Source organism: Setaria italica, chromosome VII (genome assembly GCF_000263155.2).
Source record: "Setaria italica strain Yugu1 chromosome VII, Setaria_italica_v2.0, whole genome shotgun sequence".
NCBI lineage: Eukaryota > Viridiplantae > Streptophyta > Magnoliopsida > Poales > Poaceae > Setaria > Setaria italica.
The window spans coordinates 28,803,329-28,817,145 of record NC_028456.1 but is presented as its reverse complement, the minus strand read 5'-3'; the positions used below and the strand labels follow the sequence as shown (position 1 = coordinate 28,817,145).

General features: G+C 45.3%; 3 protein-coding genes across 3 annotated transcripts; 2 read left to right on the top strand and 1 right to left on the bottom strand.

Moving 5' to 3' along the window:
- Positions 1-2,568: 2,568 nt before the first annotated feature.
- On the bottom strand, positions 2,569-5,565 carry LOC101762380 (26S proteasome non-ATPase regulatory subunit 13 homolog B). The gene is made up of 6 exons (XM_004976610.3): positions 5,316-5,565; positions 3,963-4,409; positions 3,807-3,887; positions 3,237-3,433; positions 3,049-3,148; positions 2,569-2,985 (listed from the first exon to the last, which is right to left on the bottom strand). Exons 1-6 carry the CDS (start codon positions 5,466-5,468, stop codon positions 2,800-2,802), a joined length of 1,164 nt encoding a protein of 387 aa, XP_004976667.1. The 5' UTR covers positions 5,469-5,565; the 3' UTR covers positions 2,569-2,799.
- A 95-nt stretch (positions 5,566-5,660) lies between these two features.
- LOC101761689 (protein AE7) lies at positions 5,661-8,682 on the top strand. The gene is made up of 6 exons (XM_004976609.2): positions 5,661-5,788; positions 6,496-6,660; positions 6,776-6,881; positions 6,974-7,073; positions 7,981-8,026; positions 8,160-8,682. The coding sequence occupies exons 2-6, from the start codon at positions 6,537-6,539 to the stop codon at positions 8,258-8,260; spliced, it is 477 nt and encodes a 158-aa protein (XP_004976666.1). The 5' UTR covers positions 5,661-5,788; positions 6,496-6,536; the 3' UTR covers positions 8,261-8,682.
- A 650-nt stretch (positions 8,683-9,332) lies between these two features.
- LOC101761297 (UV-B-induced protein At3g17800, chloroplastic) lies at positions 9,333-12,400 on the top strand. Its single transcript, XM_004976607.4, has 3 exons — positions 9,333-9,610; positions 10,643-10,920; positions 11,319-12,400. The coding sequence occupies exons 1-3, from the start codon at positions 9,479-9,481 to the stop codon at positions 12,115-12,117; spliced, it is 1,209 nt and encodes a 402-aa protein (XP_004976664.1). The 5' UTR covers positions 9,333-9,478; the 3' UTR covers positions 12,118-12,400.
- The last annotated feature ends 1,417 nt before the right edge of the window (positions 12,401-13,817 follow it).

Sequence of the window (13,817 nt, the reverse complement as noted above, 5' to 3'; positions counted from 1 at the left end):
GCGGCAGTAGCGACGCGAGGGGCCCGGCAGCAGCGGCAGCGAAGGGGGCGACGATGGCGGCGCGCATGAGGAGACAGCGGCTCAGCTGCAGCCTGCAGTGGCGCACAACACAAGAAGCAGGCCGTGAGGGCCCGCCTTGCCTCGTGGTGGCCCGAAGCTGGCCATGCTTTACGGGCCGGCCTGGCACGAAAAAGGCCTTGCGGACCCATGCTTGGGCCGCCGATGCGGCCTGTGGGCCGGCACAACACGGCACGACATGGCCCATCGGGCTAGGCCCGACATGAAAAATAATGGGCCTTGCCAGGCCTGTGCCGGACCGGGCTGGGCGGCCCGAATGGACAACTATAGTCAACATGACCACACCACTCTACTCAGGCAACAATCTCAGCCGGTTGGATTGGGACATCAATACGGCGCACCACTCAACAGCAATACCTGACCGGTTGGATTGGGATATCAACACACACTACACAAAGTATTGTCCCACTCAACTCGCAGCGGCCTGATTGGATGAAGAACTCGACCGGAAGGATGGGAACACCATGCGCCGATGACACCAGACAATCTACCAAGAGAAAGAACCTAGCACCGAGCCGTCCACCGCAATGCATGGCTGGTCGCCGCTAGGCGAACGTGGAGTTGCAAACGCTAGGCCAACCAGGTAGCAGTCCATCGAAACGTGCGGACCCTCGGACGTCAGCACAGGCAAAGGTTGCGGGGGTGAGGGCGAGAGAGAAGAGAGATCCACTCGTCCCCACGCAGAACCCCACCATCTTGACAGCTAAGAGCACCACAAAGCCGATGGTGAACCACTGAGAAGAAGGCTGGAACAGGATCTCCAAAGACAACATTTTCAAGAAAAAAAACGACGCCGAAGGCGCCGCCATCGCCCGCCTGAGAACTCATGTATGGTTTTCACCCAAAGAATCCCGTCAAGAAGAGAAGGGCACCTCAACAACACCCCTAAGGATGAACACGACATTCGTTGAATGTCGTTGTTGCCGGCACGGCACGAGGCCGAGCAAGACTTTCGCCTGGAAAGCCCCTCCTCCCACAGCTGCCGCAGCGCCAAATCTGATTAGTGTATATATTATACTGTGACTATCAAATAATTAGTTGAAATTCTTATCCTTGTTTCTCTTGAATATTGAGAGCTCATAGAAGAGCTCTCACTCCTGATATGCGTTAATTTTTTATTTATAGCCCTCAAAGTATAATCTTGTGTTTTATGTAGATAAATGACCGAATGCACGCTTGGAGTTCTCCCGGAGAAATAAATATACTGATTTTACAAATTGCATGTAGTTCAGTTGGTTAGATTTCTTGCGATCAAACTTGTCAACAAGGTTTGAGTTCTCAACTCTATATGAGTGCTCACATTTTTATGAATTATTTAAAAAGATTTAATTGTACTGTTCTTTTGTTTTTTTTTTAAAAAAATTGTAGTGATTTCATATACTATCTTTTTTTTATTATCGACAAACTCACTGTACCATATTTTTTCACCGCATTGATAGTATGTTTTTTTAATAATACACAATACTGATACGTATATGGCACATGTTTGAGAATTGAATTCTCGATTCTAGTTCGAGATGGCCTGAGAATCATGTCATCATAAGAGAACACAAGCAAAAATAATAAAAAAAAAGGCGACAAGAGAAAACGGTTGCACCGGCCCATACCAATATCCGCACCGCAAACAAGTTGGCCCATATAGTCCGGCGGGCCAAACCGTTTTGACTCACAACTTGATCCAACGGTTGGATTTTTCATATGCTGCAAGCATTCAACTCTGCAAGCCTCCTTGTTTACCCTTCTCTTCCTCTGTTCCTCAACCATGGTTGAAGCTTGAAGGCTTGAACTGCAGCGCTCCTGGGTCTGTTCATTTTCTCGTTCGTCGTGCCTGCCGGGTTCGTGGACTGTTAGGCGGCGGCGGGCAGCGGCAAGCTGCTCCGGCACCGCAGCGGCCGTGCGCGGTAGGACAACGTCGAGGGGCGAGGGATTCAACGGTCTCGCCAGGTGGTAGAGTCAAGCGAGGCAGAGATGAGGTTCGGCGCGACAGTGTTTTCGCCGAGCATGAAGTGTTTTCGCTAGACTGTACTGAGAGAGTCAACCAGTTTGATTGCACTGTTTCTAAGGATGCCACATCATCCCATGAGGTGTATTCTCATGAATGAAACAGGGAGTTCCAGTGCACAGTTTCATTTCACGATTTCATAGGATGCCCATAATATTTAATTGTGAGGCATGTGATTGGATATGGTTAGATGAAATGAAACTCTATAGCCCCCAATGCAAGTTTTAATAGGTTTCATAGTCTTGGAAACAGTGTATACACAGTTTCATTCTGATGAAACTCCTTCAATCTCTCACTTTATAACTACCATACCATGTCATCACATATGCTGATGTGTCACCGTATTTAATGTGCATGAAACCTCTATAAAACTCCCACTGGGACCTTTGGCAGCTGAGTTATCTACTTATTTCGGTATCAAGGTTGCAAGAAGGGTCTATCATCTATGCTGCTCCAATAGCAACAGTGGACGGAGGTGGCAAGAAGCGGGAGATAATAATTTTTCGACGAGTAAAATAGACCCTGCCATCTACGATGCAACCTCGGGCTGAGAATCAGACAAAGCATTCTGCGAAACAACAGTTGCACAAGAATCTCTACTACTTAGCTGCTTGAAGCAACAAGGTTACAACAATCGTCACTGAAGAAACTGCAATCCAAGAACAGATAAGGTCTTCACATCAGGAAATGCCACAGCAATCCTTTGAGCGGGAGTAACATCACGAAGATAGCAAGTCTGGCGTCTCGGCTTCAACCGAAAGCAAGGTCGTATGCACCTTCCCAACCCAGGTATCCAAACGGTCACGCAGGGAGTTCACTTGGTCTATGCCCAAGACCCTCGGTTGAACCCATGAAACATGGACGGTTCCATCAACTTGATCAATTATGCCTTCTATAAGACGAGCCTGAAGAAAACAACAATGTCATAAGACTACGACCAATGGTGGTTTCTGAAGGGCAGGACTTACAGAGAGGCTCTTCATCAGTAGATACTCCACATCTTCAACCGAGAGCCTGGTCCGTTCTGCTATATCGCTCAATGGGATCGTGCGGTTTTCAGATGATCGACTGCAGATACATGAAGCTGTTAGTGACAAAGCTTAGCTCATGATGCACCAGATGCCAGACATCAATCATTTCTCCCCACGAGAAATACCTGAAAATGATTTCCATCAAGCAAAGTATGTTGATCTTTTCAAGAAGTTTCCTCTCATTTTGTACCAATGCAGGCTGTGCGCTCAAAGCACCATTGTGAGTTTTGCAGAGTTCTTGATACAGTGCTATATTACCAGAGTTGAATGCTTGCAGCATATGAAAAATCCACTCAGCCTGAGTCCCCAAAAGGCTATGGATCTACATGATGTCAAAAATTAATTGACAAACTCAGCAAAGCGACACCAGAATTTATGACACCAGTTTAGCTTTGCAGTGTAGGGAGGAGAAATTAAATTATGCAAGCTGCTAAGTATATGGTAATGAGTTTGCTTTATGAATACAGCAAAGTTCATTTATCAGGCTGTGTTTTCCTGTTAAGTGAAGCCAATGATTCATCCCTCCATATATAAGAAAACCCATTGCGCATTTGATTATACCATTGGCAATCTACAATCTCCTTTTATGTATAGACAAAAGCATTATAATTCCTAGACAATGCTATTTAAAACCTGTATAGTAGTGTATGCTAAAGAAAATAGGGAGAACAATCAGGTGCAAAATTTGTACTTACGATTGGATGGGCAAGCAGCTCCCCGAAGTTGTAAATGTTTTCACCCAGTAAAGCAGCAAGTGAGAGGTCGAATGCCAGGTTCTGAAACTCACAGAAAGCAAATCAGAAACTGTAAAAATAAACCCAATCTTGTGGTATCAAAATATAAGCAGGCACCTGCTTGAATGGTTCTGAAAGTGACTCCACTGTTGTATATGCAAGATAAAGAAGAGCGCTCTTGTAGAATTCACAGTAATCTTGATGGGCCTTGTGATACTGAGAAGACACCCAGTAATAGGTACCATGTACCGAAGGATCAACATCAACCATGCTATCCAAAGTTGTTTTACCCTCTTCTAGCAGTTTCTTACACCCCTTTTGATTCCCCTTCTCAAGAAGAAACGTTGCAATCTGCATCTTCACATACAGAATGGGCTCTTCAACCCGTGCTTCCCGGGTATCATGCAGCTTTGAAATTACACCTTCAAGATAGTTTATACCAGCATCTTTGTCCAGATACTGGCGTGAAACTACCACTGTGAAGTGAGCAAATTTCAGAAGATTGATCTTGGTCTCAAAATCTGAGATGAAATGATTATACAGCTGAATCAGGGCATCTCCCGCCTGAATGGAAAGGAAGAAAACGTAAGAGTAATCAGAACAGTGGTAAGGACAAAGAGCATATACATAGTACAAGGGCAACCAGACTGTTGATGAAAAAGGTTTGGAAGTATTTGGGAATCAGAATGAATTTACATGCAATAAGAGTACTGTGTGATTTCAGAGCATAGATATAGTAGCCATGATGCAATGTGTTAAGTGACAATGGTTAAATACTAAACCAAATATGCAGGTGTTTTGGAGTAAAAAACTGCACATTAGTAAACCCTTGATTAATCAGGCTACAAATATGGACTTATTCCTATTCCATATTGCATAGTATGTATTAACAATTCAACCCAATGAACTACAATGTTCTACCAACACGAGCAAGCTAGTTTACAAAACAAACACAAAAGGGTCAGAGTTGCGATCGATTACTAGAGTTAGCAACCAAAATTTTGAGCACAGACAACAGTATCTACATTTAGAGTGCTTATATGATTTATTAAACTGAAAGAGATCAAGATGTATCCCAGCACAACTATGCCTGTTTATACCTGCAAGATGAAGTAGCTGTAATAAACAATCATAGCAATTTTACATGCAGTGAACTATAAAAACAACAAAAGACACATTTCGGCACCAAACTAGGAGTACACCAATATAAACTAGATAGTTCTGCAAATAGTTGCTCTTTCAACAATTCCACAACGCCAAGGGGGATGAACTCATCTCACCCATGCGAGATCATAACAATTCTACTGCACGAGCTGCAGCCAGCGCCCAGCATCATACTAAAATTAAAAGTTAATTACCCAAAAAGGACGCCTCACTTAACCCTAATCAGATCAAACCTCACGCCGCGTAACAACCATGAGGGCAACGAAACGAGAGATCGTCATCGGCGGAATCAATCAAGTGACGGACCTGGACGACGGCGAGGCCGAGGAACTGGTCGAGCTTGAGGGTGAGCTGGTGCCACAGCTTCCGTTGGTACAGGTCGGCGAGCGCTGCGTACCACTCCGCGAGCTCCGGCCGCGTAGCGCCCTGCGCCTCCAGGAATTCCAGCGCCGCCGCCATCGCCAGCCAATCCCACACCCCTCCACTTCCCTCTTTCTTTCTTCCCGGCCAAGAAGACGAGCACTGAACTGGAAGAACGATCGATCGATCTGCTCACCTCACCGGACTCCATCCATCTTGGTCTATCTGGCGAGGCGGCCCAAACGGCCCATGAAGGTCCACATAAGCGGAAGCAAAGTTGGAATGAAACGCGTCCAACACAAAACACCCAGTTGTCTTCCCCGACGCGAGCTGAGCCGCAAAGGAGACCAAACCGGCGACCGAACCACGCCAAGCGCACCGCCTTCTCCGGCCGCCGCCGCCGCCGCCGCCATCTGCTGGTGAGCTTCTATCCCTGTCGTGACCCCCTTTCGCGGCGGCTTCCCCTGTTTGGGCAAGTCGTTTGGTTGCTCTGTTATCTATGCATTTTCGTTGGGTGACACCGATTAGGATACTGTTGTTGGGGAATTGTGATTGGTTGGGTTTTTGAAGGAAGATAATCAGAGATTTCCTCGCAGAGGGGGCCAAGCAAGGGTGGAATTTGGTGGCTGGGTTCAAGCCCCCTGTTCCCTGTCACCCTGTGGTACTTTGTTGGGTGGCGTTTGGCTGGTTATTAGCTGTATAGGATTGACCTGGGCGGCTGGTGTTTAGAGGTACCACTGTTGGGATTCAACTAGACTGGCTAGGGTGATTTCTAGATCAAATTTGCTAGGCTTTGTTTTGTTTAAGTTTCATGAACTAAATGAATTCCTAGTGTTCAGCAAGGGGGATATTTGATTGTAACTATATCTTCCAAGGGGCTAGTTTGCATTAGCAATCAGAAAACAAACCATTATTTTGCATGGCTACTACAAATGGATGAGTTCAAAATTCAAAGTGCAGTCTGCGAAATAAACATTTTCTGCAAGTATTTAAGTACAACTAGGCTGTTGTTTCCTATTTCGAAAACTGAGTTATCAATGGGCAGTTTTGTGAGATTTAACTAGTCTGTGCAATTTAAATAACATATAATGTTCGTAAAACATTTTCATACCTTTTGACTTTGCAGGATTTGTCTTATCTAAAGTTAGTGCATTGTGCTTCGTGGAAATGGTTATGGGGTTGATAAATGCTAACCCTGTAATTCATGAGAAGAAAGAGAGGCGTGTACGACAAGCACCGGAGACCACAGATGAAAATGCAGTAGAGCCTATAGACCAGCTGGAAATATTTGATATCCTTCTTTATGATTTCCCTAATATGAATGTAGTGAACCTTATTTTTCTTTTATACCATGTATCTGAAGTTTTATATTCTAGACGTTTTGTTGTGGTCCTTAACATTCTTACATCACATTAGAGATATAAAGGATCCAGAGCACCCATACTCATTGGAACAGCTTAATGTGGTAACTGAAGACTCAATTGAACTCAATGATGAAAGTAATCATGTCAGGTAGGTTCTCATAAGGTTTGTTGATTTGGATGTTACAATTCAGGATTGCTAATGAAACTCACTCTTGAGGACTTGTATATGCTTTGCATCAGGGTTACTTTCACCCCAACAGTGGAGCACTGCAGCATGGCAACTGTTATAGGCCTTTGCATCCGCGTAAAACTCATACGGAGTCTCCCTCCTCGTTACAAGGTATGATATCAGTGTAGGGATTGTGGCAAAGAATTAATGTTACGATTATTTGCGAGAGCAATCAGGTTTTGATATGCTGACATTATGTCCTGTACTCCTGTTTATCAAGTTCTAGTAATCTGTGAGTTTTTTCGAGTTCCAGGGAAAAGATTCCCCAGCCTTTATGCACTGCGACAGGGATCATCATGCTTCAATTCTGTTTTACAGCAGATTTGGTCCAAGCTGGGGCTCACACTACCATACTCTTTTCATCGTTACATGACTTAACTTCATTAAAAAAGTAGCTAAACACCAACCTGAGGAGCTCCCCTCCGTGTTCACTACCAGATTTGGTTACCTCCAAACCAGTCAATTCCTATCAGATTATCCACTACCTCACCCTACTCAAAACCCTTCTGCCAGTGCAGCTCACTTTCCTCTTGCCCTTGGTGCCCTGGCAGCAGCTGGGAGCTACTATTAGCACATCTTGTTGACCATCATATCTTCACGCCCACCATCAGGAGACACCAGTCATCCCATTGATCCTCCTAGTAATGTGTGAATAAATGTAGTATTTTGTCAGAAAGGATTAGTACTGTTGTTTGGTGCGTTTTCAGATGTGGCACATGTTCCTGAAATGTCCACCATTCTGCATGCCCTTATAACTTTGTTGGACATAAAATTTGGTCACTGATAAAATTGTTATATAATTTGTATAGCTCATGTACATGCCTGTTGTACACTCTGTAGTCAAGTAGACTATTTACCAGCTCATGTACATATCTGATGTACGGATGAGGAAACTTAGTTTTTTTCCTAGTCAACATAGTAGGGAAATTGCTCCTTTTTTGGTGCATATTGCTGTTTGCTATCTATAATTTGTAATTTGATGAGATGATTTAGATGTTTTTTAATCTAATTTTTGTAGGTGGACATAAGGGTAGCCCCTGGATCACATTCAACTGAAGCTGCTGGTATATGTTCTTCAGCTTCTGCATTACAGTATTTTGAGAATAAGCAACTGAATGACAAAGAATGTGTCGCAGTGAATAAGCTTCTGTGTTACCATCTCAATATCTCAGTGTATAAATCTGTTCTTTGTTGCAGTGAATAAGCAACTGAACGATAAGGAACGTGTCGCGGCTGCATTGGAAAACCCAAACCTACTGGACATGGTGGAGGAGTGCTTGTCGCCAACATTTGACTGAGGCCCGGACATATCTGGGCGCCACGGTGTTAATGTTCAGAACCCACACAAGCTTATGGCCCCATGGAGTTTACTCCTATCTTTTGAGAATTGGGATGCCCTTGGCTGTTGCAGGACGTGTGGATGGATTTTGTTTCGCCGCCCCTTTCAGTTATTATATTGTTACCTTTTTACTGGACGGTTTTGGTGTTTGTGACCTCCCTGAGCTAAGGGGAAATGATGTAATCAGGTCTTGTGCTGTAGCTTTCGCAGTGTTGTCAGTGCCACGGCGTTTTGTGGCTGTATACCCACACAATCAACTGAACTCAGTAGGAGAATCCCAGAATCCTCGAGCATAAGCTGCCTCTCTTTCTTTATTTGTAAATGCCTACTTTCTGATAGCATGGCCATAGTTTGCGTAAAGAAACCATGATTTCTTGTTGAGTTTCGTTTCTCTGGCACAACTGATCATATTCTAATTCTGTGGTTTTAATGTCTGTTGTGTTTTCCTACTTGCAATGGACGCCCATGAACACGAAAAACCTGCAGATTGCTATAGCAGGCCAACCGAATGAACACGATGCACTCGGAGCGCCATGCGGCAGGCCAGCCCAACCGAAAGACGCAATCACGCAAGCTTGTCTCGTGTGACGTGTCATCGTCGCAACTTTCCTGTAGTGCGCCACTGCTCCGCACGCTCACGGCACAACGGCTGGCTGGCTCACGAGTCGCGCATCGGCGTCGCAGGTGGCAGCCCGACTAGTCCTGTGGCTAAGGTATTAATAATTCATATCTAAATCCACGCCTACCTAAAATAGGAAGGTACGATTAAAAATATATATATTCATTGGAAATGGAAAGGGTAGTGTATGGAAAGGTCACAATTTATCCATTACATACCCATATTATCTATTATAAAATTAATTACCCATTAAATATGCATGAAAATAAGAAAAATTAAAATTAGATAATATATATTTGGATTTGAACCAAGCGGCAGGCAAGCCCGACGCCCCTGGACGGCTAGCCGCAAGCAGAGGCGGAGGCCGCGGAGTACGCGCTCCCGATAAAAAAAAAAAGATCAGGCAGGGTGTTGCCAGTTCAGTAGTCCGCAGCGGAGAAAATCTCAGGAATCCAAACAGCCGACGGAATCTCACCTGCTCGGCTGCTCCCCAACCCACCAAGGCCTCCGCTGCCCCGAGCCCCCCCTGAGCACTTGCCCTCCCCCGCCCACCACGCGATGCCGGCGTGGGCCGAAGCGGCGCTTGTCCTCGCCTCGCCGTCCCCCGCCACCGCCTCCTCGTCCTCCTCGTCATGCGGCGTCATCAGGCCGCGCGCCGCCGCCGTGGAGGCCGGCAGGCTCTTCTGCAAGGTGCGTCCTCACCTCCCGTGCGCTCCGGGCCATTTCTTACTCCATATACGAATACGAGGTGCTAGTAGCGGGTCGGGCCGGGTGGTGGTGAGGCGGGCGTACTGATGCTTGTGCTAGCGATTGCAAGCGTGTTTGGCTCGCGCTGGTGTTGGTGTCGTTCCTCGGCAGATGTGCTGCTGCTGACTTGTTGGTTGCTGCGCTTAGAGTAGCATTGGCATCAAGCTGAAGTCAAGCAACCGGCTGTGTTCATGTATGTGTGATTCCTCCTTGCAACATCATATTCTGTTTGTACTGAAATTTTGGTCGGAACTGCTTGTTGTTTGCTCGAATTGGATGTTGTCTAGATCGGGTTGCAAAATAAGTCTTGGAGCATAATTTGTGGAAACTTGGTTGATTTTACTTAAATCCAGTGCTCTTTGCTCTGCTGCTGTGTAGACTGTAGTGCCAATCTGACCCGTGTTGCATTGCATGAGGTTTCGTGTGCCTTCGACTCTTGTAACAATTTTGCGAACATGCTTTTCTTCGAGTCTTGGGGCTATACACTACAGTGTCTAAACATGGTAAAATGGCCTGGGCTGCCATATTTGTGCTGATATTGGTGTTGTGATTTTACCTGTTCATGATGCTTCTCGTAGCATGCCAACCCTTTTTCATAGATTGGCAGATGCTTCTGTTTCTGTCAGGTACTTACAACGTATTGCCAAAAAAAAAAAGAGGTACTTACATCGTCAAAATTCGTTGCTTATGCACTAAATTCTGATGCCTTGCTTCTGAAATTCGTTGTGCCCAATGTGTAGTCGATTTTCTACAAGTGATGTGAGGCTTTTCCTAGACATCTGATGGTGACCATTGCGTTTTATCCTTATGCTTGGATCATTCTGCTCAACCCGGATGTTCATAAAGTCCTGCTTTACTGTGCCAATTCACTGTTTATGTCATGATGCTGTATTACATTGGATCAACATGTATCCCACCTCATGTTCCAAGCTTAGTTATCCTGAGTCAAGTGGATGATGGTTTGTTGCTCTGCAGGGGTTTCCTTGTAGCATGCGTTCCAAAGCTGGATTCCAGATTAATGGTTACCGTACAAGGACCTTCAAGATTAAAGCAAAAGCGGAATCTGGTGATGGCTACACACGTCTTGCGCCACTCAGATTTGAATCTCCAAGCGGTCAACTTCTGGTCCAAATACTACAATCACACCCTCACCTGCTGCCTGCAACAGTTGATCAGCAACTTGAAAATTTGCAATCAGAGAAAGATGCCCAAAAGGAAGAAGCTTCAAAAGTTCCTCAGGACCTCCTCTACAAGTACGTCCCCTGAATTTATCTGAACTTTCAAGCACTCAATTATCACATCTGCTGTTCTGTGCATCACGTTTTATGCTAAGATGTAAACTGGATAAGGCAATTGTCTGAGCTGTCAAGCACTCAATTATCACATCTGCTGTTTTGTGCATCACACTTTATGCTAAGATGTAAACTCAATTAGGCAACCCCATGGCCCATGATACACTTTTATTCTCACAACATGAAACAAAATGTTTTCTGATTTATTGCAAGAAACTGTAATTTAGCTATGTAATGAAAAAAGAAAAATAGAACATAAAGGTGGCTAGCATAGATAGAAAAGCATGTAAAAATGAATATTGTCATAATCCCATCCATCAACACTAAAAAAATGCACTAACTGATGATAAGAACTACAGGAGAATTGCAGAAGTTAAAGAGAAGGAAAGGCAGAACACTTTAGAAGAGATCATCTACTGCTGGATTATCTACAAGTTTATGGACAATGACATATCTATGACACCTGCATTAGCACCAGGTGGTGGCCCTGTGCGCGACATATCTTCGCTGCCTAACCAAGAGGATAAACTGCAAAGCATACACTCCCCAGATGCCTTTGAGATGATACAAAACCATCTTAACCTTATCATGGGAGAAAAGATAGCAGCACCACTGGACACTGTTGTTGAAATCAGCAACTTGAATCTTGGAAAGCTTTATGCAGCATCGATCATGTATGGTTACTTCCTTAAGAGGGTAGATGAGCGGTTCCAGCTCGAGAAAACTATGAAGACTCTCCCGCCAAACCCCAAGCAGCAGATAGTATTTGAAAACTTGAAACCAAATCCATTCTGGGATATGGAGTCCTTAGTACAGATTACGCCTGACGGGGAGGAGATCAGTTTGGACGATGAAGAATCAAATCCAAACAAGTTGAGATCTTATGTTTCACAACTGGACGCTGATACATTGCAAAGATATGCAACTATCAGGTCAAAGGAAGCTGTCTCACTGATCGAGAAGCAAACTCAGTCTTTGTTTGGACGACCGGACATCAAAGTGTTGGACGATGGTTCTGTTAATGCAAGGGATGGTCAGATGATAACAATCACATTTATAGAGTTGAATCATCTCGTCTTGGAGGCAGTTGCTTTCGGATCCTTCCTCTGGGAAGCTGAGAGTTACGTGGAGTCAAAATACCATTTTGTTAACAGTTGAATGTGCCTCCTTTTCTATACATTTTGGGAGTCATTAATGTACATGTGATAGGGTAGGATCCATCTCTGACCTGTTTCTCAGTGTAGTCATGGTTCTTGCTCGCTATCAGTAACAGCCAAAGCATCACCCATCTATGCCTCTAACAGGATTATGATTTTCATCAAAGGGGAGTGAACATGATCCGGTGTGTAATCTAACAAGCAAGTAAGAAGTGATACTCAAATACTTCATGTTCTCGAAAATTTCACTGAAGCATGTTCTGAATCTTGCCCGTTCACTGTAACACTGTCTCCCGGTTCTTCGTTTTGTCTTTGCTGTCCTGTGAGCTGTCGCGAAGTCGAAGTGCACGCAGCGTGTACGCCCGGTGCGCGCCGATCGCCTCCCGCGTCACCCCAGCCGGGGGCTGTGGCCTGTCGGGGCGTGCATCCCGCCCCGTAGCTGCAGCGTTGGCGTAGTGGCTCGCTGGCTGCAGAACTCCGTGTCCCAATCCTTGCGCATTCGGCAGCCGCCGGCCGCCGGTAGGAGGAGCTCGGGGCTTCGACCGCGAGTCCGTCGTCGCAACGCTAGCAGAAAAACGCGTGTCGGAAAGTTTGGATGGGCCGCGCGTTGGCTCGGCGTGGGTGGGCCGGGTTCGGTCTGCAATGATAGTGCTGAGTCCAAATATGATTGTGACCGCAGTTAGCCAAGAGCAAACCACCCGCAGATACTCCTACAATACAATAGTACCACATCGTCTAATCAAACTGCGGAAGAACTTGGGAGAGCCATAAAACAAGAGGGAGGGGCAGCTTAGAAACATACTTACCTGGACGGGGTCTATGGCCGATCAAGAAGGGTCATGGCCTAAGTCAGTGGCCTCCATTGCACTTGGGAGGAGCACGGGCTTACCATCTCCTCAAGCAGGAGAGTGGACGTCGTAATTTGTGGTAGAGGGGGTACGCGTTCGCGCGGCCCCTACTAAACTAATGTATAAAGTTTGTTTATATATATTTAATCTATTTATAAATTATTAAATGTTATTATCCTCAAAAGTTTAATACTGATTATAGTTTGGATTAGTATGATGGAACTTCCGTTCACGAGCAAAAGAATTGTCTATTTCGCAGATGTAAGTGACAATAACATAATTATAGTAGTGATAACTGCATTTCCATATGAATATGCACAGTTCGCTTGGCCTTTCAGATTATCACTGGGATTGCAGCTTGGATTCAGAAGACCAAATGTCACAGCACCTACATCTAGGCAACCCTTGGGGCTCCGGTGCTGCATTTGAGATAGTACAATTAAAGTGGAACACTGAATCCGAAGAGATCATTCTGAAGGCACCATGATTTCCACAATACAAACTCTGGTTCTGAATCCGCCTCTAGCAACTCACTCAACCCTCCCATAAGCTTCAGGTTCTCTCAACATTCTCCCACAGAAGAAATCCATGGCCGGAGCTGGGTCTGCTGGAAATGGAAAGATACGAGTCAAAGTTCGTAGTGGACTAGAAGAACAAAAAGGTAGTGTTTGCAGAGTCCGGCAAGGAGTTCGTGGACGTGCTCCTCAGCTTCCTCACCCTACCACTGGGCACCATTGTTCAGCTTCTCGGCAAGGAGTCATCCCTAGGCTGCTTCGATGAGTTATACAAGAGCGTGGAGAGCCTTGACGCGAGCCACTTCCAAACCAAGGCGTGCAAAAACATACTGCTTAGG

What these genes read in the sequence shown, in the direction of transcription:
- LOC101762380 (XM_004976610.3), bottom strand. Translation starts at nt 5,468, where the DNA reads ATGGCGGCGGCGCTGGAATTCCTGGAGGCGCAGGGCGCTACGCGGCCG. An exon ending in AGCTGCTTGCCCATCCAATC is followed by an intron (nt 3,434 to 3,806) that starts GTAAGTACAAAT and finishes GACATCATGTAG; the next exon opens with ATCCATAGCCTTTTGGGGAC. An exon ending in TACTGATGAAGAGCCTCTCT is followed by an intron (nt 2,986 to 3,048) that starts GTAAGTCCTGCC and finishes TGTTTTCTTCAG; the next exon opens with GCTCGTCTTATAGAAGGCAT.
- LOC101761689 (XM_004976609.2), top strand. Translation starts at nt 6,537, where the DNA reads ATGGTTATGGGGTTGATAAATGCTAACCCTGTAATTCATGAGAAGAAA. An exon ending in AGACCAGCTGGAAATATTTG is followed by an intron (nt 6,661 to 6,775) that starts ATATCCTTCTTT and finishes TAACATTCTTAC; the next exon opens with ATCACATTAGAGATATAAAG. An exon ending in GATGAAAGTAATCATGTCAG is followed by an intron (nt 6,882 to 6,973) that starts GTAGGTTCTCAT and finishes GCTTTGCATCAG; the next exon opens with GGTTACTTTCACCCCAACAG.
- LOC101761297 (XM_004976607.4), top strand. Translation starts at nt 9,479, where the DNA reads ATGCCGGCGTGGGCCGAAGCGGCGCTTGTCCTCGCCTCGCCGTCCCCC. An exon ending in CCGGCAGGCTCTTCTGCAAG is followed by an intron (nt 9,611 to 10,642) that starts GTGCGTCCTCAC and finishes GTTGCTCTGCAG; the next exon opens with GGGTTTCCTTGTAGCATGCG. An exon ending in CCTCAGGACCTCCTCTACAA is followed by an intron (nt 10,921 to 11,318) that starts GTACGTCCCCTG and finishes TAAGAACTACAG; the next exon opens with GAGAATTGCAGAAGTTAAAG.